The sequence below is a fragment of the Martes martes genome, assembly GCF_963455335.1.
Source record: "Martes martes genome assembly, chromosome: 4".
Taxonomy (NCBI): Eukaryota; Metazoa; Chordata; class Mammalia; order Carnivora; family Mustelidae; genus Martes; species Martes martes.
In genome coordinates this window covers 33,532,820-33,560,343 of record NC_137891.1, presented here as the reverse complement: position 1 = coordinate 33,560,343, position 27,524 = coordinate 33,532,820, and the positions used below count along the sequence as shown (strand labels likewise).

General features: G+C 33.7%; 1 protein-coding gene across 28 annotated transcripts in view; it reads left to right on the top strand.

The window, feature by feature from the left end:
- The window catches only part of RIMS2 (regulating synaptic membrane exocytosis 2), a gene marked incomplete at its 5' end in the record, with an annotated part of 588,318 nt that overhangs the window by 432,369 nt on the left and 128,425 nt on the right, over positions 1-27,524 (top strand). For 12 of the 28 annotated variants that reach the window (XM_080803113.1, XM_080803112.1, XM_080803110.1 and 9 more), the window contains one exon: positions 5,912-6,012. The exons of the other annotated variants lie outside the window; for them this stretch is intronic. In XM_080803113.1, the coding sequence (XP_080659239.1) occupies positions 5,912-6,012 (101 nt within the window). The remainder of the gene's footprint in view (positions 1-5,911; positions 6,013-27,524) is intronic. 28 annotated transcript variants of the gene reach the window in all.

The following is a 27,524-nucleotide window of genomic DNA, read 5'->3' as shown; positions in this document are numbered from 1 at the left end:
ATGTATCAGAAATAGCCCCGTTACCCTAAATCTGGACAGTTGCAAAGTCCCATCAATTCTGTAATGGTTATCTGCACTATACTCTCCATATACAAAACCCAGATTTTCCCCTATAGGCTAAATGTATCCTGATTGTAAATGTTGAAACCTAAAATGGTGCTAAAATCCAAGTCTTCTGAATAATAAAATCTCAGTAATTCTGTTTACTGAACTTAGACGTCAAAAACAGTTATACTCTGTTTCCTTAAATCATTAGGTCACTCCTAATAACATCTTAAAGTAGTTTAAATATCAGTTTCTTTTGACTATAGGGAGAGGAGTCTGAGCAGTTTGCTTAACATCTCCTTTGAAGGATTATTTAATGAATATGGCAGAGAGTTAGCAGGGAAAGATAGGTAGATATACACAGCAACAGGTAACCTAAATATCTAAAATAGGTTGTCAAGGCTTAGAACATAATTTACAAGCCTATGAGCTTCAAGGTAGTACAATAGTTTTGTAAGTTTCTTTGTGTTTCAGTTAATTTCCACGTTTTTTCACTTAGGCACATGTGGAGTTCAGTCTCCCTACATTCCTAGAACCAAAGGAAAGATCATTTTATAAGCAAACACATTATTAACCAAGTCACATTATATTTTCTTTCATTCCCAGTGTTAGCTCCTAGTAACCAGAGTAGAAACATCCTCAAAATTGATTGATTTTGAAATAAGCACTCCTTGAAATGCATATATCTTAGTTACGCAGTTAAGATTAAGAGCAAAGGGAAAAGAAGAGAGGCCAACCAAGAAATAGACTTAACTGTAAGAACAAAATGATGGTGACCAGAGGGGATGTGGGCGGGGTGGTGGAAGAAATAGGTGATTGAGATTAAGAAGTGCACTTGTGATGAGCACTGGGTGTTGTAAGGAAGCATTGAATCACTATATTGTACACCTGAAACATATTATACTATATGTTAGCTATACTGGAATTTAAATAAAAACTTAAAGAAAAAGATTACATTTGTTTACACTTTAAAAGAAAATTCTCCCATTTGTCCCAGTACTGAAGGGGAAATAATCTGGTATATAATTTATCATTTTTATCTCAATATTTATTTCCATACTTTTTAAATTTAACTTGTTCCTCTGTTAGTCTCTGCACTATATGCATTTAGGCAAATAACTTAGCTAACAAAAGTGTACTTCTTATGAGTTTCTAGTACATAATAAAATTTTAGTATAAAAAGATCAAAATTTATTAAGTGATTATGAAGAAGTGATTAGGAAATGATGAGGAAGAAATCATTTTGAAGTAACTTTGAGAAATTTTGTTGCATAGTTTCTTAAGTCCCACATTTGAAAAACCTATCATAAGGAAAATTTTAAAACATGCCAGGTCACTTTTTGTTTTAATATTCATAAAAATTGAAAAGATCTGTACTTTATTATGTTTGGAAATATTTCTCATTATACAGCATTTTCAATAAATACACCCAAATGCTTTTATTTAACAAATAAATATATATCCCTAAGATAAATTAAGCAGTGAAAAAAAAATCTATATCCCTTAGATAAATTAAGAAAAGAATGGTTGTATACTTGCATTTAAAAAATTATTTAACATTTATTTCCAAAGCACTGTTATCAAATCATGGCAAAAGTACAGGTTTTCAAACAGAATAATTTGTCTTTTTTTTTTTTTCACAAAAACATTATGTTTTGTGTTCTTAAAGTAATTTTTTCTTCTATATAATGCCTTTCTGAGCATTTTATAAGCTACATATTAACCCAAATAAGAAAATAATAGCACTTAATTTCAATAACCAGCAATAACTGCTAACATTCTGGTATATAAATCTTAACTTTTTCCCTCCCTTTGTCTTTTGTATAGGTTATATGTATACAGATTTTTATGAATATATATAGTTTTTTAAATTGTCACTTATAAACTTTAGTACTATATCATCATTTAATCTGTTATAAATACAAATTGCAATGTCTTTATTTTATGTTTATGTATGTGAATGCACGTGCACATCGTATGGTTTCTTTTTCATGGATACATCATAGTTTTCTGTAGATATACCACAAGTGCGGTTTACTAACCCTTATTGTTGGACATTTAGAGTTTATTTTCCTAGGCCTTTACAATTTTCAAACAATGTAGCAATAAATCTACTTGCATGTGTATCTTGCTCATTTGATTTCTTTAGGAACAATCCTAGGAAGTGAAATTTCAGGTTCAAAGGTATGACCATTGTAAACCCTTTTGATACACAGTACCAAATATGTTTTATTTTTAAATAATTTACTTTTTATCAATGTACATCAGGTACTTTGGAAAACATTCATATAAATGACCATCAATTTGTCTGTCAAAAGCTATCAGTGACTCAATCTGAAAAACAAATTTTTTTCACAGTTAACAGATATTGAAAGACAGTTAAAATAGTCAATGAAAGTCAAGGACAGTATTTTCTTTTTGAATTGCTTGGCCTTTGAAAATAACCTAACCAAATACTATGTTTCTCTTTTATCTCAAATACATTTTTAGTTATTCTTATTTCTCTTGTTACATCTTATGTAGTCATTTTAACAATTTCTATTCCTAGTCCTCTGACCAGTGAAAGACATTAATAGGTTATCTTTGTAGTCTAGAAAATAGGCATAAATAACCATGCTTTCTCCTGTGTAATCATCTCCTTGAAGTGGGCAAGTAGGGATTGTATACACTGGTTTACCTTTTTCTTTATTGTACTTTATTTGGTACATACCTACATGCACTTAAAGATTATGTGAATTTGGCCCTTTTAGCTTTGTTCATCTGGAATATGTTAATTCTGTCACTGTCATCATTATTGTCTGTAGTCTTCTTTTGTTTTGTTCCTCTTTCACTTTGTTCATATTTTCTTGGAAGAAATGTTTGTAAGCTAGGATTCAATAGGATGGTTACTAAAAGAATTTTTTCCTTTCCTCAATGGTTTGGCAAAATATACTTAAATTTTAAAGATATGTTTCTATTGTACATACAGTAATAGTCTTCTTTAACCTCAATCCGAAAAATGTCTCAGATATATTTTGTTCTATGCTCAGATTCCAATTATTATAGCTCTGTGTATTTTATGAAAGTCAATTAGATTTGTTAAAGCTACACTTTATCCATATTGTTGTCAAGGTTTTGGGGAGTTTCAACAGGTGACAGTTTTATATTTCCTATGATGAATCTCTTTACCAGTAGGATACTTTTCTCTCTAAGGATATCATTGTGAAGTGTTTTCTTTATGAGAATATGTTGATAAAAATGTAGAAGAGAAATGGAAGACTTCATAAGAGCCAAACAGTTTGGAGAGAGGAATGTCTGGTTACTGTTTGTCCTAAGGATTAGCCACCTAGGAGAATTTAAAGTTGTAAGTTAAATGTGTATTTACCCAAGTTTGTTGACTGTATATCCAGTAAGGTGGTCACTTGAGATTTCATTAGTTAAGGCTCTTAACAAAGAATCTTCCAATCTAAGGTCTGTCTGTAGATGGTAATTGAGTCTGGAGATGAGAGATGTGTTTGAGATTGGAATTTAGTTGATAACATATTTAAATAATTTTATCACTCTCTCTATTTGCATCTTTGTTTACTTACAGCAAATACAAATTAATATTCTTAGCCCCCCAGTGATCTGTTAAATATAAACGATGTTCCATAAACCTGATTCTACAAAATCTTTAAACCATTACTAAGGAGAAAGGCTTCTTTGTGAAGCAATATTAAATCAATGTGTTGTGCTTTTTTTTTTTAACACAAACAAAAAAAACATTATGCTTTAACGCAGGGATTATCAAACCATGGACTACAGACCACATCAGGCCTGCTGCCTGTTTTGTAAATAAGGTTTTAATAGAACAGTGACATTCATTTGTACATGTATTGTCTATACCTGCTTTCGTGTTATAGTGGCAGAGTTGTGATAGAAAACATACAGTCTGCAAAGCCCAAGATACTTACTTACTTACTTACTTACTATGGGCCCTTTACAGAACAAGTTTGTCGGCTCCTGCCAGTATATATCACAATGGTAATTAAAAAGAATTTGATGTAGCTTCATAGGAGGCTGATGTCCAGCAAATAGTCTAAATATTAGAAAATGCATATATATGTATGTATGTGTATATATCTATGTGTTTGTATATATATTTAAATATGGATATATAAAATGTGTTCAAGCTTCTTTGTCTGTTGGTGCTATTTATATTAATATACTATCTTGCTACCATGATATCAAAATGAAATTTTTTCAGAGAACTTCCCAAATACTCAACTTAGGTAATATTCTTTAAGTTCACATAATTTTTTGGATGTAGGGATGGCTTTTTTGTTTCCCTGCCCTTGGAGAAAATAAACATATTTACCTGAGAATAGCTCTTAAGGTACAAATAATTTCAAAATTGTATTTAAATAGGCTGACAGACATTTATACTTCACTGTATTCTACATTCATATCACTCACTTAATTTTATGTATCATCCAATATATATCAATATGACATATCCCTATTTTATAATTTGGCACAGATTTAATCAAATCATTATTAAAATGAGACTCTTAAAAGGAACAAATTGCCTCACTTTATTGAATAGTTGACTTAAATTTACTGTTATACTTAGAGGTCATGTAATGTAGACTATACATTCTTTTGTTTAGGATTTTCTTACTCCTTTTTGAATTTTTTTCTTTTTTTTTTAATCTTATTTTAAATTAATCAGTTTTTAAAAATTTGTTACCAACAAGAATTATCTGATATACAATGAGATTTTTTCAGGATAAGTATTAAAATACTTATTTTTGAATAGGCATACTTTTGTCTAGACATCTTTACTGCAGTTTTCAGTTAAGCAAGAGGTATATATGGGTATGTTTACATTCCTCCCCACACTCAGTGGTTATGAATTTACATGATGACTTATTGTTGTAGATACCCACTGAGCCCAATAAGCTATGATTATTTTTCCCAGTTTGTAGATTTGTAGTATACAATTGAGATTTTGTGAACATAATCTCATTATGCATATTTATGAGAAATGGAATTTTCCTGTAAAATCTCTTTAATAAATGTTATAAATGTACCTTAAAAACACTTTTCACATTTGCCAAGATTTGCTAATTGAATTTAGTTCTTATTCTAACCAAAGTTTTTAAAGGCCCTCTTGACATCTATAATTGATGTTTTGGAAGTAGGACCTGTTATAGAGAATTATTAGTCTCATTTTGTAATAGGATTACCATCTCACTTTCTCACCTCCTTGCATTTTTTTTTTCCTGAAATGATCTCAGTTATACTCTGTGCCTTTACTGGCATGGTATATTCTCATTAGTATTATTCCAAGTGCCTCTTTCTTGATGTTATTTCTAGAAAATTCAAGTTCAAAAGATCCATATGTAAGCTTGGGAAACCTGCTCTAACACCCGGGCTAATTTTATGAGAAGAGTTTCTAAACACAATTGTAAAATTGTATTTGAAACCAATTAGACTTACAGCTATTTTTCAGTAAATAAATCAAATCCTGATGAATCACAAGCCAAAGTTTTTATTTATAGTATTACTATTGCCAAGTTTATGTGCTGTCAAATATATTCTCCTGGGCATACATGTACCAGAAAGTGTTTTCTATCTGGTTAAGATTTGTTGTTCTGTTAAAATTCATTTACATTTTATTCAGATTAAATTTTTTACATATTTAGTAATCATGCTTTTATTCACCAAATTGCATACTTTAAATAAATCTAAGAAACAATATGACATTTTAATTTGTGCGTACTACCTTGAATGAAAATACCGTATCAGCCTAGCATTTCTTCTATTATTCTATTATACATCCTGTGAGTAGGGCTCAGAAATAAGAACTGAACATTAATTTTATGGGTTTTTTTCTACTCGATAGGTGCTATGGATATAGAGGAGAGAAATCGCCAAATGAAAATTAACAAATACAAACAGGTAGCCGGATCAGATCCCAGACTGGAGCAAGATTACCATTCAAAGGCAAGACATTTTTCTTTTTAAAAGTTGTAATATAAACAATTAATCATATGAAACCGTTAGATTCTCTTCAACTTCTGAACGCAGAATAGTTAGACACAAACATATAATGCAATGGCCCTGTGATACCAAATGCTAAAATTTATAATGTGTTTTATATTCCAACTTTAAGTTGTCTTACTAAAAAAGTCATTATATAATATAGGAAATTAAAGATATGAAACTCATAAATGATCTGAAGAACATATCTTTTAGAATTTTTTATTTTGTAGAACCTACAAGGGTCTAACACCCTCAAAAATGTTTAGGAAGAATCGCTGTGGTTTTTCTGTACATAGATTTTTTTCTCAATTTTATAGTATTTCAATTGATTCTGGTTTAGTAATGAGTTACTAGAACAAAATATATATTCATATGAGACGTAAGTTCAAGAGGTTTTTTTTAGTGAGCATCTTTTGGAGCTACTTTTTGGGAACAAGTTGAGGTTTGAGGTCTACCAGGGAAGATTCCTGCCCTTCGTTGCTTTTATATTTTCAAAACATTTTTAGGTTCATGATGTTATTCATGGGCAAAGTCATGAAAAGACTTTGCTCTGATGTACCTATTTAAGATTTAATAAGAGAATGAAAATAGCAAAATTTACTCATAACATTTAGTTACTATGTGTTCTGTGACTTAGTAATGTGATCATTGCAATCGTGTAATATTTGTGGTCTATAGATATCTGTGTATTAGAGAAAAGCAGTGTCAATTTTTTACACTTAGGTCTATTTTAACTTTACCCACTAAACCTTTAGTTCCTGTCCATTATACTCCATTATTTGGTGAAGTCAAACTTACTAAGTAAAGCATAACAGACTACATTAGGTAAGCATATGTGGTCAGTATCATACGTTTTAGTTTCCCCACTGTACCACCTAAAGGAGATACAGATTTTCACATCAACGTCATCTTCCAAATCACCAATCTCTTCCCAAAATTACGTAAATACTGACATGGTCAATGTAGGATTGTTCATCACAGAGTTCTGATGTCCTGGAAATGACACAGGCCTAAAGCCAGAGAAAGGTAAATTCAAGACAAATAAAGCCCTGCCTTTACTTAGCAGGCCCTAAAATATATTTATTTTCTAAAATAAAAATATGAATAACTTCAAATAGGCTCAGTGAATTTCATAGAAAATAGTTTTATAATGATACAGTATTTCAGATACCTACCAATCTTTTGAGCTTAATGTCCAAAATGATATCTATGTCTTTTCCCAGGTACTTTGTTGGTATTTCTTCTTAGGGCTAAATAGATACACCTGACCTTTTGTGACATCACTTATACTCTAATCTCTCATTCCTTCACTATGTTTAATCCAAAGGCCAAAGCATGTCGTCCTCATAAAATAGGATCTTAAAACTTCTAGAAACATGTCTTCAACTAACATCATCAATTTTTTTTAATCTCCCGCTGTATTTTAGGAAAGAATGTAGATGATTTTTAAAAGTACATATAATACTTTCAATAGTAGTCAATGAAGAGATGAGTATCAAGCGAAAATGAAGTCAAGGCAAAACAACGTAACAGTAGAAGTAAAGGGTGTGAACAAAATGCGTAATGTGAGACCCTGAACACCTGCGGCTTGTGAAGCGTGTTTTGACTGTGAGCTTCCTAAAAAGCAGCAAAGGCAGAAGGGGAAACTGGGTTGGTCGTATAATTCCCATTGTTTATACAATAAAAACAAGTTCCTTAGATGCAATACCAATGATTCTGGTTATCGATACCTGACAGAAATTTGCTATAGGAGAATGGACCAATGGAATACAAGAGGCATGGCTCCACATTGTTTTTTTTAAAAAACAAGTTTTGATTCCATTCCAATTCATAAATAAATTAATTCTTGAATCTTCAGAGTTTTATAACTTCGACACCAATTATTTGGGGCTGGAGAACTTTTAAATCTTGGCAAAGGACTAATTATACTAAGCAATATAATTTCATTGGTATTCTGTAAGGAAGTGGTTTTCTAGGTATAGTCCCAGACCAGTGACATCATCACCTGAGGAATTCTAGAAGTGCAATTCTCTGGCCCATGTACTTAATCAGAATTCTGGGGGTAGAGTCCCTGTATTTTAGCAAACCTACTAGGGGATTCTGATGTACACCAAAGTTTGGGAACTACTGCTCTAAGGTGAGCTGCTTGCAAAATTGACTTCCTCTATTAGGGTCTTAGCTGGAAGCCATGATGAATGATGTCATTAAAAAAAAAGGAGACTTTGGAATTAGATGATCTGACACCTTTACAAGGTGCTCATAGTTTATAACATCCTATCACTTGAGTATCAAACACTTAACCATTATGTTTTCTGTTACTGAAGTTATGCATTCAGCTTAACTAAAAATGTATTAAGGCATTAAGGTACAACTTCTTTAAAGGGTCCAAAACATAACTCTGTTTCATTACCCCACAAATTATTTACTGATGTGGAACTATCTTTGCTGGGTCATCTATGTCCCCATCATCCCTAACTTGATCTTCTCTGTCTCGGATCAAAAAGAAAATTACAGAAGATACTTTTTCAGTCAAGAGTATATACGATTTAGTTATTATTCATTTTCATACTAATAGTTTCTTAGATTAAAATTTTTGACAACATCTGTCCTTTTAATTATTCATAAATAATTCAATATAAATATAGCTTATATTCTCATTCTTCTATATTTTAATAAGTATTAATTTAAGGCTTGCTCTTGAGTCATGTGCTTTAATACATTAGGTCTAATTCTTGACCAAAATCATTTACAGATGAGAGAACTAAGATATAGAAAGGTTAAGTAATCTGCCCAAGTTCACATGACCACTGAGTCCTGGAAATTATCATTCATAGATGATCTGATTCTCAAATTTAAGAGAACTAAGACCAAATCCCAAACCTCAAACATACGGAGCCTATACTATACTTCCAAGCTATCTTCCTGAAATTTCAGGAAGGCTATTAAGAATCTTTGGTGGAATCTAATTTAGTGTTAGTAAAGTGTTTTTTTTTAATTACCCATGCCACATTTTAAATGGCATTATATCCCTGAATTTTTCAAGCTTTCTGTACCAATAGTGGTAAACAATTCTTACTACGTTTTTAAAACTCTCCTTTGTAACTGACTTTGAAAGCATCTGTAGAAACAGTAACTACCAAGTTACTCTCTAAGAATATTTTAAGTATACTAGGAAATTTGAAGGCAAAATTTGTATCAAAGAAGAGCCATAATTGCAGACATAATTCCTGTTTAACCAGTGGATGATTTCTTAAGGGGTTTGCCCTCAAAGCAGAATTTAACTATGTAGCTGGCGCACCCCCATGCCTCTCTTTATCCCAGCTTAACTCATCTATTCTATTCTCAACAGAAATTTAAGGAGCAACATTGATTTTTCCTATAAAATCAATATCTTCTGCTCTTCATTGGTTCAGAAGAAAAGTGATTTGTCTATTAAATTTAACAGTGCAAAATATAATTCGGCATAGACCAACTACCCTGCTTTGCTAATTAAAAGAATTAGCAACAATTGAACGTCGATGTGTAACTATACCTGAAAATTAATATGGAGAATTTGATAATGTTTATTTAAATAAATAATGTTTATTTTTTTACTTAGCCATATTTATTATTTTATAATGATCCTGGAAGATTTTTTTTAAAAGGGTAGTCCCTAACATTTCCATAGAGAATGCTATACAGTTCATTGGTACAGCATTTATTTGGAAATCAAAGCTTTTATCTCTGTAGAAATAATGCTGTTTCTTAAATTAAGTGATTAAGTAATTTTGTGTTCCCACAAAAATATCTTACTCTTATTATAACAGTGTTCTATATAAATATCATATTATAATTTTGTTTTCTTATTTATCTCTCTAGAATTAAGTAATAAAGCCCATAAGTGCCCAGAACTTTTCAAATGTGAACCAAAAGACTGTATTAATGCATTTAACCCTTAATCCAATAGACTGATTTAGTGTTCAGGGAACAGAGGACAGTGTAGTAAAAAAGAGGAAAAGGGTCTTTCTCCATCAGTGTGCACACTTGATCCCACTTCTTGTCACCTCGTTCCCAGGCTTTTTATCCTCTAGGGACCCATTCACCGATTTCAAAGAGGAAAACAACCCAACTCAAGTAATTTACCTCATAATATGAATAACATAACCACACAGGAATCATTTCAGTTTTTTAAATCTGTGAATACAACTAAAACTCACACTGATGGACTTGCAAACAATATCAATGAAAACAATTTCACTTAAAGTTTTTTTTTTCACTTAAAGTATTTTTGACAACTAGGTCCCCACTGTTACCTAAGCTGTTCCCTTTATTAGAGCTTACTCTCTTCTCCACACTGAGGACACACTGTCAAGGCCAGCCTGTAGTGTTTTAAATTGATTTCCAAGACATAGGCCAAAGGGGCACCCGGAGAGGGAGACAGGCTGGGGCAGGTTCGGAGCAGCTGCCTATTGGCTGTTTGTAAGTTTGCTGTTTGTGAACAGGAGCACTTGAAGACTCCAGTTGCCTCACAGTGTGACCAGTACATCAATGTCAGGTAGTGTAGTAGGTGGACACACAGCCGGGAGTCAGGCAAACCGCCCCTGCGTGACTTTGGGTAGGTTGACCCTTTATTCTCAGATTCTTTATCTATTACACTGGGCTTTGAGACCTGCTCCCTACGGTGGTGATGGGGGAGACAAGATGATGTATATGAATGGCTTAGCTGTTAGGGATTAAATGCTGAATACGTGGTGCCCATAACATTGATTTTTATTTTTGGAATAATGAGGGCTGATGTAGTCATAGACACCAGAAACTAAAATGACAAGGTTGAAAAGAAATAGTAAAGCGATAATGGAGCTAATGAGAAGGATTTCAGGGTAACTCAAATACCATGGAATGGTCCCTAGGTTCTCAGAGAATTCAAGCATCAGAGATTTAAAAGGAAAAGTAAGACATAAGGGGAAAGAATTTATGAATCTTCAAGGGATATGGAGATTAAAAATGAGAGACTGGAACATAATGGGTGATGGGAAATTACAAACTAAATTACTGAAATTAAGAAATTATGTTGTCAAGGCTGATGTTAAGTGGGGCTGGCCCTTGGAAAGTGCATGGGCATTTAACAGGAAATGCTCCTTAATAGCAGTGATGTACATGGATCTGAACACTGAAAGATGAAATTTATAAAAAGTAAAATTTAAACCATAGATAGGTGGCCTTGTACAAATTACTAAGAAAATGCATGAAAATACATGCATTTAGCAGAAGTGAAGAAATGAAGGATCCCTTTTAATTCTATAGCAGTGATTGAAATAAAATGCTCAAATTTTGTTGGCCTGAGCAGACAGGTTGATTTGCTGGCAGCATATAACACAGTCCAGCAACAGAACAGTTGAGCTCGGCTTTGTGCCCACTGGAGGAAATGCATCTGCAGAATCCCTTCTCAAGCTCCCAGGAGAACCCAGTATTCACGTGAAACAGACCCCATCGTGCCTGTGTTAGTCAGATGGAATCATCTGATAAATAGAGCAGGAGAATTCTAATAGGCATGATCTCAGTAACCCAGTCTCTACCCTGCAAAGCCCTCCAGGAATAAGTTAAAATGTCCCATCAGACGTAATGAAGCATCCTTTCTTGGAAGAAGCAGTTTATTGTTTCTTGAACAGAGGGAGGATTCAGATGTTCAAAAAATTCCTGCAAGGCTTCGTCTGGCCAAATATGGAACAGAATGGTTTCATTTGTAAAAATCAGAATTAAGATTACTTACCTGTGGTTTCCATCCCAAGCTAGGTCAGGAAATCTTACCACTTACTGATGAAGTTGCCACAGTGAGAATGCCAGTGGCTGCACCTAGATTTCTACATTGAAACACACTATTTCTCTAACCTTCTCTAACCTTCTGGTTAGACCTCGCTTAAAGGTCTGTAGCGAAATCCCAAGAGAAACTTGAGGAATTGACTGAAAGTGGCTAATATGCAAGCCTAGGAAGAAAAACGAACAAGTTACTTTATCTAGAAGCATTCTTTTTTTTTTTTATTTAAATTCAATTAGCCAACATACCTAGAAGCATTCTTAACTGCCAAATTTAGCCACCAAGTTTCTGAGAAAATGTGCTGAGTCCTGGGTGCTGCTGTCCCTTCTTAATATTCTCTCCCTCTCTTCCACCTCTTGAGAATACATTTTGTCCAAGTACCCGCACTGTAGTTTGCTTCCTGGCCCCAAACCAGGCCACACCTTTCTGGACTGTCTGGCTGCTTGCCCAAGCCAGACTAACCTCCAAGCCTCCAAGCCTCTTAGTAGTCACCTGCTGTGTACTTTTTTACAATCACTCTCTGGTTGTTCCTTTTCCAAGTATATTTACAGAGAGAAATAAAACCAGATTTTAAAAATCTAGATTATTAAGCTAGTAAGTAAGAGCAGCCATATAATATGGCGCTATAAGTACAAGAGATATTAGTGGTAATCTTACAAAGGCTTGAACAAAAAAACTTTCAGCCTCACCTACAAAATTGACAAATGGCTATATAAACCTAATGAAAAGAAAGTTGGAGATTGAAATGAAAAAGGAACCAGATAAAATCATATTGTAAAAGACTTCATGTCCTATTTTTCCCTTTTATAATTTCTTATTCATGTCTGTGAGGTAGATTTCTCATTTATATTATATTAAACGTCCACCAAACTAGAATTTAAAAGTAGCTAAACAATTTCTATATACATTTATACAGTTTCTTCCTTTACCCTTTGAAATAAGTAAAGGGATGATCAATGCATCATTGAGGGAGAAGGGGCCATTGGAAGTACACCTTCATGCTAATGGGGTGCATTGCCTAGAACCATAATAGCAGCCACGGTCATAGCACAATGTGTGAAGTCTTGATTACAGTTATGGAGAGATAAAGCCAGTTTTGTTAGTCACCTTTCAATTTATTGTTAGTGATTATGATTACATATAGGCTGCAGAGTGTATTAAAAGTTTGAACTCCAATACCAAACTGCCTGGGCTCCAGTCCTACCTGTCATTATTTGTATGACCTTGGGCAACTTCGTTAACATCCTTATGCCTAGGTTTCTTGTTCCAGAAGATGTGCTAATAATAGTACCTACCTCATAGGACTGTTTTCAAGATTAATTCTGTTTATATACATGTATAACTCTTAAACAGTGTTTGGAATATAATAAGAAATACATACATGTTAGCTGTGATATGATGATGGTAATGATGGGGAAGAAGAAAAAGAAGAATCATTTCCAACAGATAACTTGTTCTTAGCAAAGTCCTTGGGGGTTCAGGTCTGTATTTGTTGCCGTTGATAATCTACTAGGTAGAGATAAGCATATCTTTAAGGTAATCCTAAAAATATGTGGGTGGAAAAGGAAGAAAAATATAAAAATTAATGATAATTTTAAAAGTCTAAAAATTGATTAAGGTTGTATTATTTTTACTAGTTTAGTCAAATCTTTATCTACCCAAAATTATTTTTCTTACAATTTCTACTCCCTAGTAAGCTGGTTGTACATCAGTTTTAGTTTAAAGAGGGAGAGAGAGATAAATTATTTTTGCACATAAATTTATCTGTTTATACACATGTACACACAAATGCACACACCCTAGACTCTGAGCCAAAATAGAATTTCTCTTCTCCAAATTTTAGCTGATAGAAACAACTATTCATTTCTTGCTTATCCCATAGAGACAAATATACCTCACTTTATGTAAAAGATCCACAGTTAAAAACTTAATGGTAAATAATTTTAATAGAATTTTAGAAATGTGATATTTTTATGTGTGGTTAATCTTTGAATTCAAAAGTTTCTAACTTAAGGTTCCTTTTTTCCTTAACATCTTGTATTAGTTGGCTAGGACTGTCATAACAAATGTCATAGACTAGGTAACTTAAAAAAAAGAAATTAACTTCCTTAAAGTTCTAGAGGCTTGAGGTCCAAGATGAAATTATTCTGAGACCCCTTTCCTTGGCTGCAGATGACTACTTTCTTGCTGTGTGTTTACATGGTCATCCCCCTATATATTGGATTAGGTCCTGGCCATATGAGCTCATTTTACCTTATTTCTTTAAACCCACAAATACAGTCATATTCTGAGTTACTAGAAATTAGGACTACAGTATATGAATTCGGGGGATATACAGTTGAACCATTAAATAGCCATTTAATGGTTCAAATTAATCAAATGGTTCAAAAAAATCAAGATAATCAGCAGCCTTTTAAAATAACTTTGCTGCTTTATAAAATCATATTTGATTATAATGCAAATAGAAATTTTAAGACAAGTAACTAAATATAGCTGTTTTGTTCCAAGCTTTATGATTTTTTAAAAATTTTGTTACTTTTTCTATTTCATCAACTACATTATCACATCCTTGGAGATGAGATATTTTGTTTTTGTGACCACAAGTTCATTTTTTAAATTATTTTTCTTAGTGATAAAATCACATTTAAATTTAAATATGGTTTTCTTGGTCATAATTTTATTCTGACATTCAATCTATGGGTCTGTTTTCTTTACATGTATTTATGAATTGCTACCTAATACTATCTAACCACATGTCAGGCCAAGAAATATGAAGAGAATATTTTTTGATTATGAAGAAATCATTTGAGATTATTGAGACAGCAATTTATATGTTATAGAACACGATAAAATTACAGAAGAAATTGTAATTTCTCCCTTTTTAGTAATTCTAATGTTGCTAAAAACTGACAAAAGAATTTTAAGTAATTTGCATTCAGCAGTTTGCTGCTAAACGGGTCAGTCTGTGAAAAACAGGTGCTATTGCCAAGATCATAATTTCTTTTAGTATACTGCCTAAGAATACAGAGGAAAAACATTTCTCTTTTACCTCCCCCTCCACCCCCCCAAAAATAAACTCGTTCATTCACCTTTGCTTTCTTCAGGCCTCCAGAGTTGCTGGCTTGCTAATAACTAGTATACCTTATAAGGAATACAGGAGATGAATGATACGGGTCACCAAGAGGAGAGAGATCTTGCTTTATAGAATCAAGGAGAATATGGGAAATCAAGAAGAAAGAAAATTGATAAGTAGGGCAGAAATAGTATTTCCAACTCAAAGTCCGTATAATCTAGAAGCATTAAGTATTTTCAGAAAAAATTACAAGTATAAGAATATTCAAAACAACAGATGTGAAAACATATATCCGTTCTGAACCCATCATGGCATTGATCACCTCCTAAAATGCGTATACTCTGCCTTATATGATTGTTATTTGCTTATTTTTTTACCTTCTTGAGAATGGGGACTACATATTTTTTTATCTTGGTAGTCTCTCTAGTGGCCAGCACTTTGCTTTGGCTATAATAAGCACTCAATGGGATATTTTTCTAGATTATGGGCATCCATGCTGAGAAGAAGTCAGGGGTGGTGTATGTTCGGAAAAGGCTTTAGAGGAGGTGAATGTCAAGTATTTTGTACCAAGGTAAGGACAGGATATGAACCCTGGGATGGGGTATGGGTAGATTATTGTGTGAGAGTCAGAAGCAAATTTTGTAACAGGCATGTGATTATTGGTTTGTGTCTAAAAGTTACTCATAGTAGAAAGGATACTGAGAAAAAATTAGAAGATTTGGGCTCTAGTTTTTATTCTACCATTTATGTGATAAGACTTTGGAAAAATTGTCCAGTAGTTAGTTCTTCACAACCCAACTTTTTTTTCTGTGTAAAAATTGAGGGAACCTGGTAATCTATGAAGTATTATACAAATACATGGTACTTTGAAGGCTAAGCTAGGGAAAGAAAAACCCACTATGCATTGACATTTGGGTTCTAGGTAACCTCATCATTAATTAAGAAAATCATTTAATCTCATGGCCTACTATTTAAATTAAGTGTGAAGTATATTTTCAATATTTTCTTTCCTTCACCTAAGTGATTCAGCAATCTCTGATCAGGGCCAGGCTCTCTATTAGATATATTCTTAAAAAGGATTGAATCTATGTATTTTTAAATTAATTGATGGCATCTTAATTACGATTTAGTGAATAAATTTATAGGTATAATATTTTAGCCTATTACTTCACATGAAATAATTGACAGCTAGGCTAGAATTGACACATAATTCAAAACCTTTAGTCCATTAGGCAGTCAGTCAAGTAAGGCAGCATGGAGCTGTCTGTACTTATACTTTCAATCTAATTTGGCCAATTAGAATTTGAACATGTCTACAATTTTATTATGTAACAGCTTGTTCATGAGCACAAAAATTAGTTGTCATTTTTCCTCAATTGGAAGAATTACTGATATTATTAGCAAAATAAATTTTCTGTTTTCTTAAACACGGAATTTTGATTATTTCTATTTCATCAGTTTTGAAGATTGCCAAATAGTATTCTAGTCTGGAAATAATACAGCTAACCTATAAGAGGAGGAACTTTTGGCTGGAGGAACTTTGGTTCCTTTTGGTTGGAGGAACTTTCGAGAGGTAGAAATGTTGTTGTAGAGGGTATAGAACTTGACTTGGCTCGTGGACATGCCCAGTAATAATAGTTATTTTTATTATCTATTATATATGTGATACGGGGTAATAAAAGAAAAACCTTACAGTTGAACTTCATTGTCATGGATGAACCAAAATACACTAGTTCAATATAACTTCCTAACTAGCAAAGAAAATGGCTATGATTTTTATGATTGGCCCTTTTCATGACCAGGCATATTCATAGCAAAGCTATTAGTCTTCAAGGTAGAATCATGTAAGAACATGTTACTTCTTAAACCCATTACCATTTTCTGCCTACCCCCAACCCCCCCCCCAAAAAGCTGACCTGAATTTTAAATGGAATGTAAAAGAGTTATTTCAATGGGACATAAAACATCTTTATCTTTTTGTTCAAGTTAGTTTGCAAGATACTGTTTTTTTTAATTACTTTCAAGCTTTATTTGTTTAAGATCCATCCAGTTGTAGTTTTTGTATTCTGATTATGCAGGTTGTTTTAGGTAGAGTTTTAAAATTCAGAAAAGGAAGAAAATCTTTATTCTGAAGTATATACTTAAAAATATGAATTTTTAAAAAGAAATTACTTAGATTTTACATATGCTTGCCTAATCTCCCATTAAACATGAAATTATTTTTTAATGAAACACTTTTTTTTAATGAAAAGAAGTTGAAAGACTTCAATATTAACGAATCATACAAGCTTAGTCAATTCACTTCTCTGTTTCTTAAGTTTCTCATCTATAAAATTAAGAAGCTAGTTTACATTCTCTCTGAGATCACTTTCAGCTTTAAAATACTGTGGTTTCTTTTTAATAACTCAGTGATGAGTGAATAACAATAAGTATGTTTCAGCACCAAATAACTTTCCTGGACTTTTCTTTTTCTTATTAATTATTTTTATTAACATATAAAGTATTATTTGCTCCAGGGTTACAGGTCTGTGAATCATCAGGCTTACACATTTCACGGCACTCACCATATCACATCCTGGACTTTTTTCTTAAACAAAGAGTGGTTATAAATGAGTCCTCTTCTGTGTGTCTGAACATAATCTTAGGGGACAGTTAGTAGCTTTTTCTTTTCTGCAACTCAGAACTGCATGCCTGGTGTGTCTGTGAAGTTCATCAGCTGTAATTCTGGTTTCTGGTTGCAACATTAAAAGACCAAAAAATTTCCAGGCAAACAATCAAATGAGGAACAATAAAATGAAAGACTAAGTGAATGGAGGAAGAAAGGGAGAAAGGGAGGGAGTAAGGAAAGAGAGTTTGAAAGCAGAAGAAGGAAGGAGGGATGGAAGAAAGGAGGCAGGCAGGCAGGCAAAATCCCTTCCAGTCTAGGAATTCATAACTGAATCAGGGAAACACAGGTACATCAGTGCTACTCTTACAAAATAGGCTGTGTTAACTGATGTAATAAAACTGAACCATGCAAAGGAAACCTAAGAAGAGAAATATTCATTTGGCTTAGAGAAATCTGGGACTATGTCGTAGAATAATACATGAGGGGCAGGACATATCACGCAGAGGAAGAGCTTAAGGAGAGTTGCAGAAGCATGAGAGCAAAAGCTGTATATTTAAGGAACAGCGAGTCATTCTTTAGAATGGAAATACACAACAGATCAGGTTACATATTAGGATATAGGAATGGCAAAGTTGGCTTCGGCCAGATAACAGAGGGCTTTGAATCACTTGGTTAAAAATCCAGAATGTTCTTCATTATAACTATGGGCTTTGAAGGTATTTGAAGAAGTTGCCACTATGAACACACATTAATTCTAGTGGTAAACTTTGAAAGGGAGATTAAAGACAAGACGTCCTATTCAGAGGCTACTGCTGTAGTCTAAACAAGAAGTAAATGTAATGCCTTGCCATGTTTCGACAGTTGCCTCCATCCAAAATGGTCTTAATGCAAACCCAACTGATGCTGCTCTGTCTTCTCACATGAGGAGTGAGAGCAGTGGGCCACTTCCAGATTTTCAACAGAATGTAGTTACCTCTGCCCTATTCCTGAATTTAATGGATCGTGGCAATTCTCAGACCCTTTCAAGTTTTACAATACTTTGTGACTATTTGGACTGTGATTTAGCCCCAATTCTCTTAAATCCAAGTACCTTGAGTTACTCTAGTGCTTCCTAAGGTACTAATATTTGAAAAGGAGCCCTCTCCATATCCCGAGTCCATTAAATGCTGTTGTGCTTCTGCCTGCTTCACATTCCTAGGACCTTGGTCCTGATGCTGTGTTCTCATGTTTTATTTCTGCTGCAGCTTTTGGAATGCTAGCTTGCCTCTCAGTATCTGTATTGTCCCTTCCCCATGTCCTAATGCAAGTTATAAATATCCCCTCAAAAATACAAAAGTCATATAATAAACCATGGAATATTTAAAGATGTTCACAAAGGGCCAAGTATCAGGGATTCTTGTGGCCAAGGAGAGCTTCTTTGTGATATTACTGAGTTCTAGCTAGATCTTTCAGGTTTCCTGTCTGAGGCTTTGGAAAAGCATTTAGTCACAATAATGGTACCCGTGCTTTAACACTGACTCTCCTGTCTTATGGAGAAGTCTCGAGTGTGTTGCTTTGCACTGGCAGCAGGCATTCTGTTCTCCCCTCTGTCAGCTTGGCTCTAAATAAAATGTGTGTATCACAATGAGATATTGTCATTAATATATTTAACGGTCTGGGAAGAACAGACTTTGAGAACACTTCTTCATTGAGGCAGAAATTTCAAATGACATTTGTTTGAGATATTACTGAATAATAAAGCCATAAAAATAAATGTAAGACTCATTAAGGCTGTTGGAAAAGAAAAAAAAATTACCTTATGTGAATACATCTAAATCAAGAGATAGCTAAGTGTTAACACATATTATCTATAAATTTAGAAAATAATAGCTGTCTTAGACATTGGGAAAAGAAAACAATATATAAAATATTTGGAAGTTTGTTTGTAAACCATAAAAAGTATCCACATTTTAATAATTATTAATGTTACTTTCATGAATTGGTTTAACTTTCTTTGATGCCAAGTGTAAGCATAGTTATGAAAAGTAAAACCCAGGTTAATAGTTTCAAGAATAAAAAACATGGATTTCCAAGTCAGGTTTGGTGTTTTCCTGCTCCTAAGTAAATAGGTGTCAAAGAACAATGGCTTATTATTTTAGTGAGATATGGAATTAGGAACTTACTTATAAAGTTTTTATAGCTCTTTCCAAGTTTTTTTTAGCCAAGAGAAAATGTTTGAGATGATAGCTGAATGCTGATGAAACCTGAGTATCACAGTCTGGAGCTTCTTTCATTTCATCACAGACTAAGCCTATGACTAATTATTATCATAAATACTTACTATGTGTCAAGACCTGCGACCTCATTTAAAGCTCACCTCAGGCTCAGAGAAGTTAAGAGACTTGCCCAAGGTTGCACTGCTCCCAGGAAGAAGGAGAGCAGTACACATCCATGTATTTTAACTCAGCCCAGGATCATTATGATACACGGCCCCTTACCATCAAAATTAGATGACTGCATTATAGATGTTATCAGTATTTTTAGTTAAAGAATGTGCCTTTATACCATGAAGTCAGAAAAATTTTTTTCTGACCCAGAATAGGATAAGTGGTATATCATTCAGGTTTGTATTCACATGTTCATGGTATTAAAAGAAAAAAAAAAACAACCTGGCAAAATTATCTGAATAAAAATATTTTTTTCACAAATAAGAAATCCAAACAACAGCCCAGGGCTTCTCCTGCTGTTTAAGGAGCCAAGCTTCCTATTCTTAGAGCTTCTCTTCCTGCTCCCTGTTCTTAGAGTAGGACATTCATGCTCATTGTCACAGAATGATGACTGCACCCATAGGCCCATGTTTAAATGCCAATTAGAAAGAAAAACAAAGAGGGAAGGCAAATGGCCATCCCAGCTGAGTCAGCTGGGAGTGATTGCTCTCACCAACCCCCACCTCCCAGGTTCCTGCTTATGTCACAGAGATCACACTCAGGTCAGTTGATCACTCTGGCTACAAGAAAAGTGGAAAATGAAGTCATTTTTGTTTTGTTCTTCTTGTTGTCTCTGTTAGACTCCTAAAATAAATCCAGATTCTTTGAGTCTTTGAGTAAAGAACAAAAAAGGAGAAAGAATATGGATAGGGATTGAGCCACAGCTGTGACCAAGGAATAGGAGTGGGAGGCTTGAATTACCAACATGAAAGACAAAAGACCTATTCCTATACCCCTCGTAGCCAAATACCCAGATATGTGTTACCATTAAATGAGTAAGTGATATTTCTTGACTAATTAGAGTGGAGAATATTGAAGAAGGAGAAGTCAAAGGTAACACAAATTTTCTGTTTTAGTTCAATATGGAGCCTATTAAATAATTCAGGGAATAGAGGAGACACAAGAATAGCTGGTTTGGGGTATAAGAGAATGAATTTGGTTTTGCCCATGTTGAATGTGATGTACCTGAAAAACAACATGTGGTAGATGCCCTGCGAGCACCCAGAAATCCAAGTCTGAAGTTGGGAGGTGGTGAGAGCAGATGATAAGGATTTATTTGTCCTTACATGGCGGTGGAAATGCACAGATAAAGGATCAGATCATCCCAGGGGGATATGAGTAGTGAAAAGAAAAGTGGACTATTGATTGAAATTTGGGGAAAATATAATTTAAAATCAGGTCAGAGAAAGTGAAACTGGCAAAGGAGATTAAGAAGGAACAGTGAGAGAGCCAGAGGAGAAACCACGAGTGACATTATCTGAGAAACCATTCAAGGAAACATTTCAGAAGGAAAGAGGACTTCAATATTAGATGTAACAACAACATCAAGAAAGAACTGAAGACACTACCAGCTGGTGAATTAGGATATTCTTGGTGTTTTCTGTTTGTTTTTGAGAACAGTTTCAGTAAACAGTAGACTAGAATGGGTGAAGAGTTCTGGATTCTGAGGAGAAAAGTGGTTAAGTGCATTTGCTAAGAGCAAAAGCATGAGTTCTGTCGCTACCTGAGATCTGCAGATCTGGAATTTCATCACAGAACTGGCATTTCCATTTCTAAAAATTGTGAGACCTTGATGGAAATAAGTAACCGATGATGAGAGCCGCTGATTGCTAATAGACACGGAGTTCCCACAGAGCCAAGCCTTTGTGAGAGTCAGAATTGATTACTAGCAATGATTTCTCCCCTACAAATTCTCCAGGATTACTAGTTACTAATTAATAAACTAATAAATTACTAATCTTACAAGTTTCCCTCAAACCAAAAGACAGTTGGCTCTTTAGTAAGTCTTGACCAATAGGGTAATGGCTACCATTTCTACTATTAATGGTTTTTTTCTCTTATGCTGTTCTTGATATTCCATCTTTCACAAGGTTTCCCTGGATGAATAACTTACAGATCTGGCATCTTATTGTCCTTTACTCCTTGTCTCCTGATGAATCTCAGTGAATCCTACAAGCAATGCACATATTTCTAAACCCCGTGCTTGGTAGTATACACCATGTCTGCATTTGGTGACCATCTGGTAACTTGAAATCAGCCATGAGGGGAGTATTTATTCCTCAGAAATTAGCAAACTCTGTAAATCAGAACTTTTTCCCCTTGGGCACTATTTTTTAAACATATCATCACACTACTGCCTATACCCACCACGGGGAATAAAAGAATTACATGACTAAACTATTTGGCTATCTTCACAGTATTTTATACTCTGACTTAGTGCTTCATCCTAGAGATAATACTGTGGTATAAAGTCCAGATAAAACAACCATTCCCTGCGTTTCAATTCATTAAACTTTTACTGAGTTCCTACCACCTGCCAGGCGAGGATCTAGATAATGGGAATACATACTAAAATAAATAAGACAAACATTATTCTCAGGGAGTTCATAATCTAGGCAGGATAGGTAGATAGATAGATAGATAGATAGATAGATGTGAGAAAGAGATACATGGTAAAATTGTAAGAAAGGCATGAATAAAGTAGTATAGGAAGACTCTGGGCAGTGACTAACTCTTCTTGAGGGAATTAAGGAAGAGTTTTCTAGCAGGGATTTCATTTGCAGAATATTGTTTTTGAGGCTAAATCTTAAATTAGCCCTCAGTTTTCTGTAGCTTTTCTCACTCTCTTCTCCCTCCCAGGTAGAGAGACCTTATCACACAATAACCTCTTTAGGAATCCTATCTAAACAAAATGATCTCTAACAGATTTTCACACAGTGCAACATTCCTATCAAGCCCTGATAAGAGCCTTGGCTAGGACAGAGGGGAAATCATCGGGAAGTAGCTCCTCAAAGGGAGAGTCTGCAATTGTGGTACTATCAAAAGACAACAGGACTCTTCGAATTATGATCTGAAATACTGTAAAAATAGGTTAGCAAAAACGAGAGCAAGCTTCATTGACCACAGTGACAAGAGTCCCCCTGCTCTGCTCTTATCTCCTCCACACCCCCAGACTGGTGTCCAGAGCCCTGTCCGGAACTCAGCTTTTCCTTTACCATCATTATGTTTGCACTATTTTTTTTTTCCAATCTTATGATCTATTCATTGTGTTTTCTCTCTGAATGTGACATGAATATTCCTGCAAGTATTTCTCGGTGACATAAAACTTATTTTTCTTCAAACTTGGACTTTCCCCCTGCCTGGTACTTTGCAATAATCAAGTCTTGGCCTAGATTCCCAGACAACAAATTGCAGTTTTCTGGTGAAATTTAATGTTAAAGATCCCGCTCCCATGTCTTGTCTGAGAAGTTCATGTACAAAACTCAAACAACCCGAGTTGCTGAAATGCTGGTAGAGAAATCAAGCAGGGAAATTGCCTAATCTGAGAGCTTCAAATGAGTATACTAGAGAAATGAAAATCTTATTTTAGAAATTTGAATTTACTTTTTTCTCAGGAATATTATTCTAAGATTTTAATAATAACTCTCCTTTTAATAGAGCTTTGATGATATGCTGTTACTTTCCACTATTGTCAGATGAACAGAGACAACATTAACTTTTCTAGGCCACTTAAGAACTCTTTAGAGTCTGGAACATCCTGAAGAATAATAATTTCCTGTAAATTTTTCTAGTTCATGATCTACTTAATAGTAATGTACAAAACATCAAAATGCTGTCGGGAAAGGCTTCCTTACTCTCTTCCAAGATTTTAATGATCTCCAATCAGGGCCCAATTTTCAGCTGAGATCATATAATCCTATGCAATAAATCTTCTTTGTTTTTGTTCCATTAAAGAGAATGGTGAGGATATCATCCATTGTTGATCTGTCAGCTGTAAACTAATACATGCTAATTGTTGAAAACGTTTTTTATTTATGGTGCCAAGACAACATCAACCATTTTTAAGTAAATGAGCTTATTTGCATTCATAACTACCTTGGTACCATAATAATTTAGTGGCTGCTATCTCACTGTTAAACTAGAAACTTTTGTTTACCATAATTTAGGAAAAGAAAAGAGTGCATTTAAGAAATTTTTTTAAAAATGAATTGTTTTAAAAGTAAACTCTAATATTAGGTCATTCATTACTTTGATTTTTGGGGTTTTTTTGCAGTTGTGTATATGAAGATGTTATTATTCTAAGTATATTCAAAATAAGTTCTTTTGAGGTTCTATTTATAAAAAGATTTTTTTCTATTGTTTCTCACTTTCTATAGTTCTCATTCTGTGTATCATGTGTAAATTTGTAATGGAAACCTGAGCTATACCCTAAAGGTAAACATACTTAGTTGCTTCGAAGGAGACAGAGAAATGCTCTTAATACAAGCCTTGAGAAGGCACTAGAATCATCATCAAACTAGAGCTGTTAGCTTATTTGTAGTCTTTCTTTATATAAACTTTTCCACTCAGTGTCTTTTTATTTAATGACTTTCTGCTTTAGGCACTGGAAATGACCAGTTGCTTTGAGCTAAGCACACTACTGGGTATTTTAAATATATCATGTCTCTTACTCCTCGCAAGAATCCTCAACAATGTGATTTATCCTTATCTTACTGGTACAAAAACTAAGCCTCAGAGTTTAAGTGAAATCAAATTAAATCTTTGACTCTTAGGTGCTAAGAGAGTTACAAAAATAAGGAAGATATTGTCCTGGCCTTTAGGAGTTTATATGCTAGTAGAGGGTTTGACAGTTAAACATGAACACACTTAAACACACACACACACACACATCCTTTAACAAGAGATAGCATGTGTTGAATTCTATAAAACTGTATATGTGGAATCTTATCTTCCCCTAAATTTTGCAAAGCCAAAATTTTAGCTCCACAAACTCGATTATCTAAGAAGTCTTAGCCAAAGATATGTGCAATGTACATTTTTTGTGTTTAAAAAATATGTATATTCTTAAGCCTTGGATTGTCCTGTGTGCACCTATGAATCACAGCAACAGGATTAAAAGTCATGACAACTCAAAAAGACAAAGACTAGAGTATGCAAAGTCAGAATCCTAACTAGTGAAATATAAAAGTCAAGCAAGATTTAGGACCCAGAAATGAAGGCATAGCAATCAAACAAGAACCAATCAGGGAAACACGGGATATACAGATACCAGCTGGCTTTGGATATTGAGATAAAGTACCAGAGACAGATATTAAAAATGAGGCATGTTCTGTGTCAGCCAAGAAGTATCATGTATTTCCTGATGAGATAAAACTACTTCTCATCGTGTGGCTGGGAGTCAGTAGTTCTCCATAAAATAACAGGATATGGAGGAACCTGGTCAAATGGGGAAAGTGAAACTTGAGGACAGAGAAGGAGTCAGTGGAAAAGTTTGGTTTAATATTTTAATTTTGCTTTATAAACACATTTTCTGAAATGAATCTCTTGGAGATATGTAAAAATGGTTTTATTTTTCTTGTAGCTTAGAACAGTCTTAAAATAATGTATTTATATTGGGGTATTTCTACCTAGTATTTTTTTCGGTAAAGATCTACCTGGAATTGATACTAAACCAGTGTTCAACTACTGTGGGATCATCGTCATCATCATTGTCATTGTCATTTGTCATTTATTAAACACTTGTTATATGTCGATGTGCTAAGTGCTTTGTGGCATACATTATCTTCTTTAATCCTTGCAGCAAACCTAGGAGATGGGTACAGTTGTTATCCATGTTTTAACAGATAAAAAACTGGGACTTTTAGAAACAATTGGCCTGAGATTACAAACCTAATAATTTTATGTAGCTAGGATTCCGACCAACAATTCATCTCTCTCCAGAGTGTGTACTCTGGTTACATTATTATTTCTTACTACCTCTTACAGTTAAAGCTTAGGGTTTTTCATTTGCTTTAAGTACATTTTTCATATCCTGGCTGAGTTAGATAATGTTGGATCCACCCACTGAAATGCTATTCTACACAATGGCTGAAGACATAGTCACTTTAAGTTGTTTTTAATATTTCAAAGTGACTTCAGTTTGAAAAAGAATATCACGGACTAAATGTTCTCCAAATAAATTCACTGTAAATAAATAATTTACCTTTAAAATTAACATGAAGGTTCTATTTATTTAGGTATTTCCTAAAAAAAAAAAAAAAAAGGCAGCAGTTTTTGTAGAACTTAAATGTATTCTTTTTGATACTTGGATTTATCCAACAAAGTGAAAAGTTAACATGGAGTAAGAAAGACCAATTCCTCACCTAATTTGAATGTATAATTCTAGATTAACGATTTGATTATCAAAGTTTATGAAGCCTTAAAAAAATCCCTTTATTTTATATTTGAAGAAAAGAATCAGTCATTAACTCAAAAATATATAACTAGACACTGAGAGATCCTGGGGGGGTGGGAAACAGATATTTTAATCTGATTTAATGTTTACACTGTACTCTGTTGCTATTCAAATTATCTCAGCCAGAATGTTTATATCTATCTAATGTTTGCAGTGAATTGTTATTCTTAGGGATGGTTTATTAGGTAAAGGTTCTTCAAGTCGCAGTAAGTTGTTTGTATAAGATAATCATCTTTCTAGGGCTTTGTGAAATTTGGTAGTATCTATGATTAGAAAAATCATCATTGCAAAATTGACCAAATAAGAATGTTTCAACATTATGTTCAAAATGCATATAAATAAAGAAATATCTATTAGCAGATATTCTCTTAGCCCACTAGTAGCCATCAGGTAGTAATGATACAATCATAATTATTTATGTATAGTATTAGATAGCAGATATGTATTATTTCTAATTTTCAAAACAACCCTGCAAGGAAGATATTATTATCCCTATTATTTTATAAACAGGTCAAATAATTTGCTCAAGTTTACCCAGCTAGTAGGAGTTTTTCTTACTCCAGGTTTTCCAGACTCCAAAATCTCTTCTTTTTTTTACATCCCAAGTGTCATGAGCATAAAACATTCATGATGGTTTGCAACTTATCAGAATATTTGACCACCCAGAACACCTTGCAGGCTGGCTGTGCCAGATAACTATTTGATTATTTCAATTCCAGGAAATTTGAATTATTATAAATAATAATGACTTTTTCTAGTATTTCTAGGATTCATCAAAATCCCAGGAATCATGCAAAAATTAAACTCTCTTTTTTCTTGGCTTTTCTTTAAAAGAGTTAGTGTTTTAATAATTAGATTTTATATTATCTCTAGGTTTTCAGTGAAGCATAATGGATTACAAGAGAGCATTGATGGCTACTCAAAACGGTCTTTATAAGTTACAATGGCAACCTTATCGTACTTCTTTTTTTCTCAAATTCTATACAGAAACCAAACAATTCTACTGCCTTATATTATGTTTATATCCCAGATTTTACCTAAATGTTCTTCCCTGGGGCCATTGCTATTGTGAAACTATTGTAATGGCCTTCATTGGGGTGTGGTGAAAATGCTCTAATTGCCTTTGCTAAAAACAAGGGTTTCATATAAATTGCATTTTTCTTTTAGGATAATTGCCATTCACTTTTGTTTTATATGCCACTGAGTGGGGTTTTGCAGTATCCTCTGTGGACAATTAAAGTGCTGAAATAGGAGAAGCTAATGATTGTTTTGTGTGGTAATACTGACAACCTCTGCAT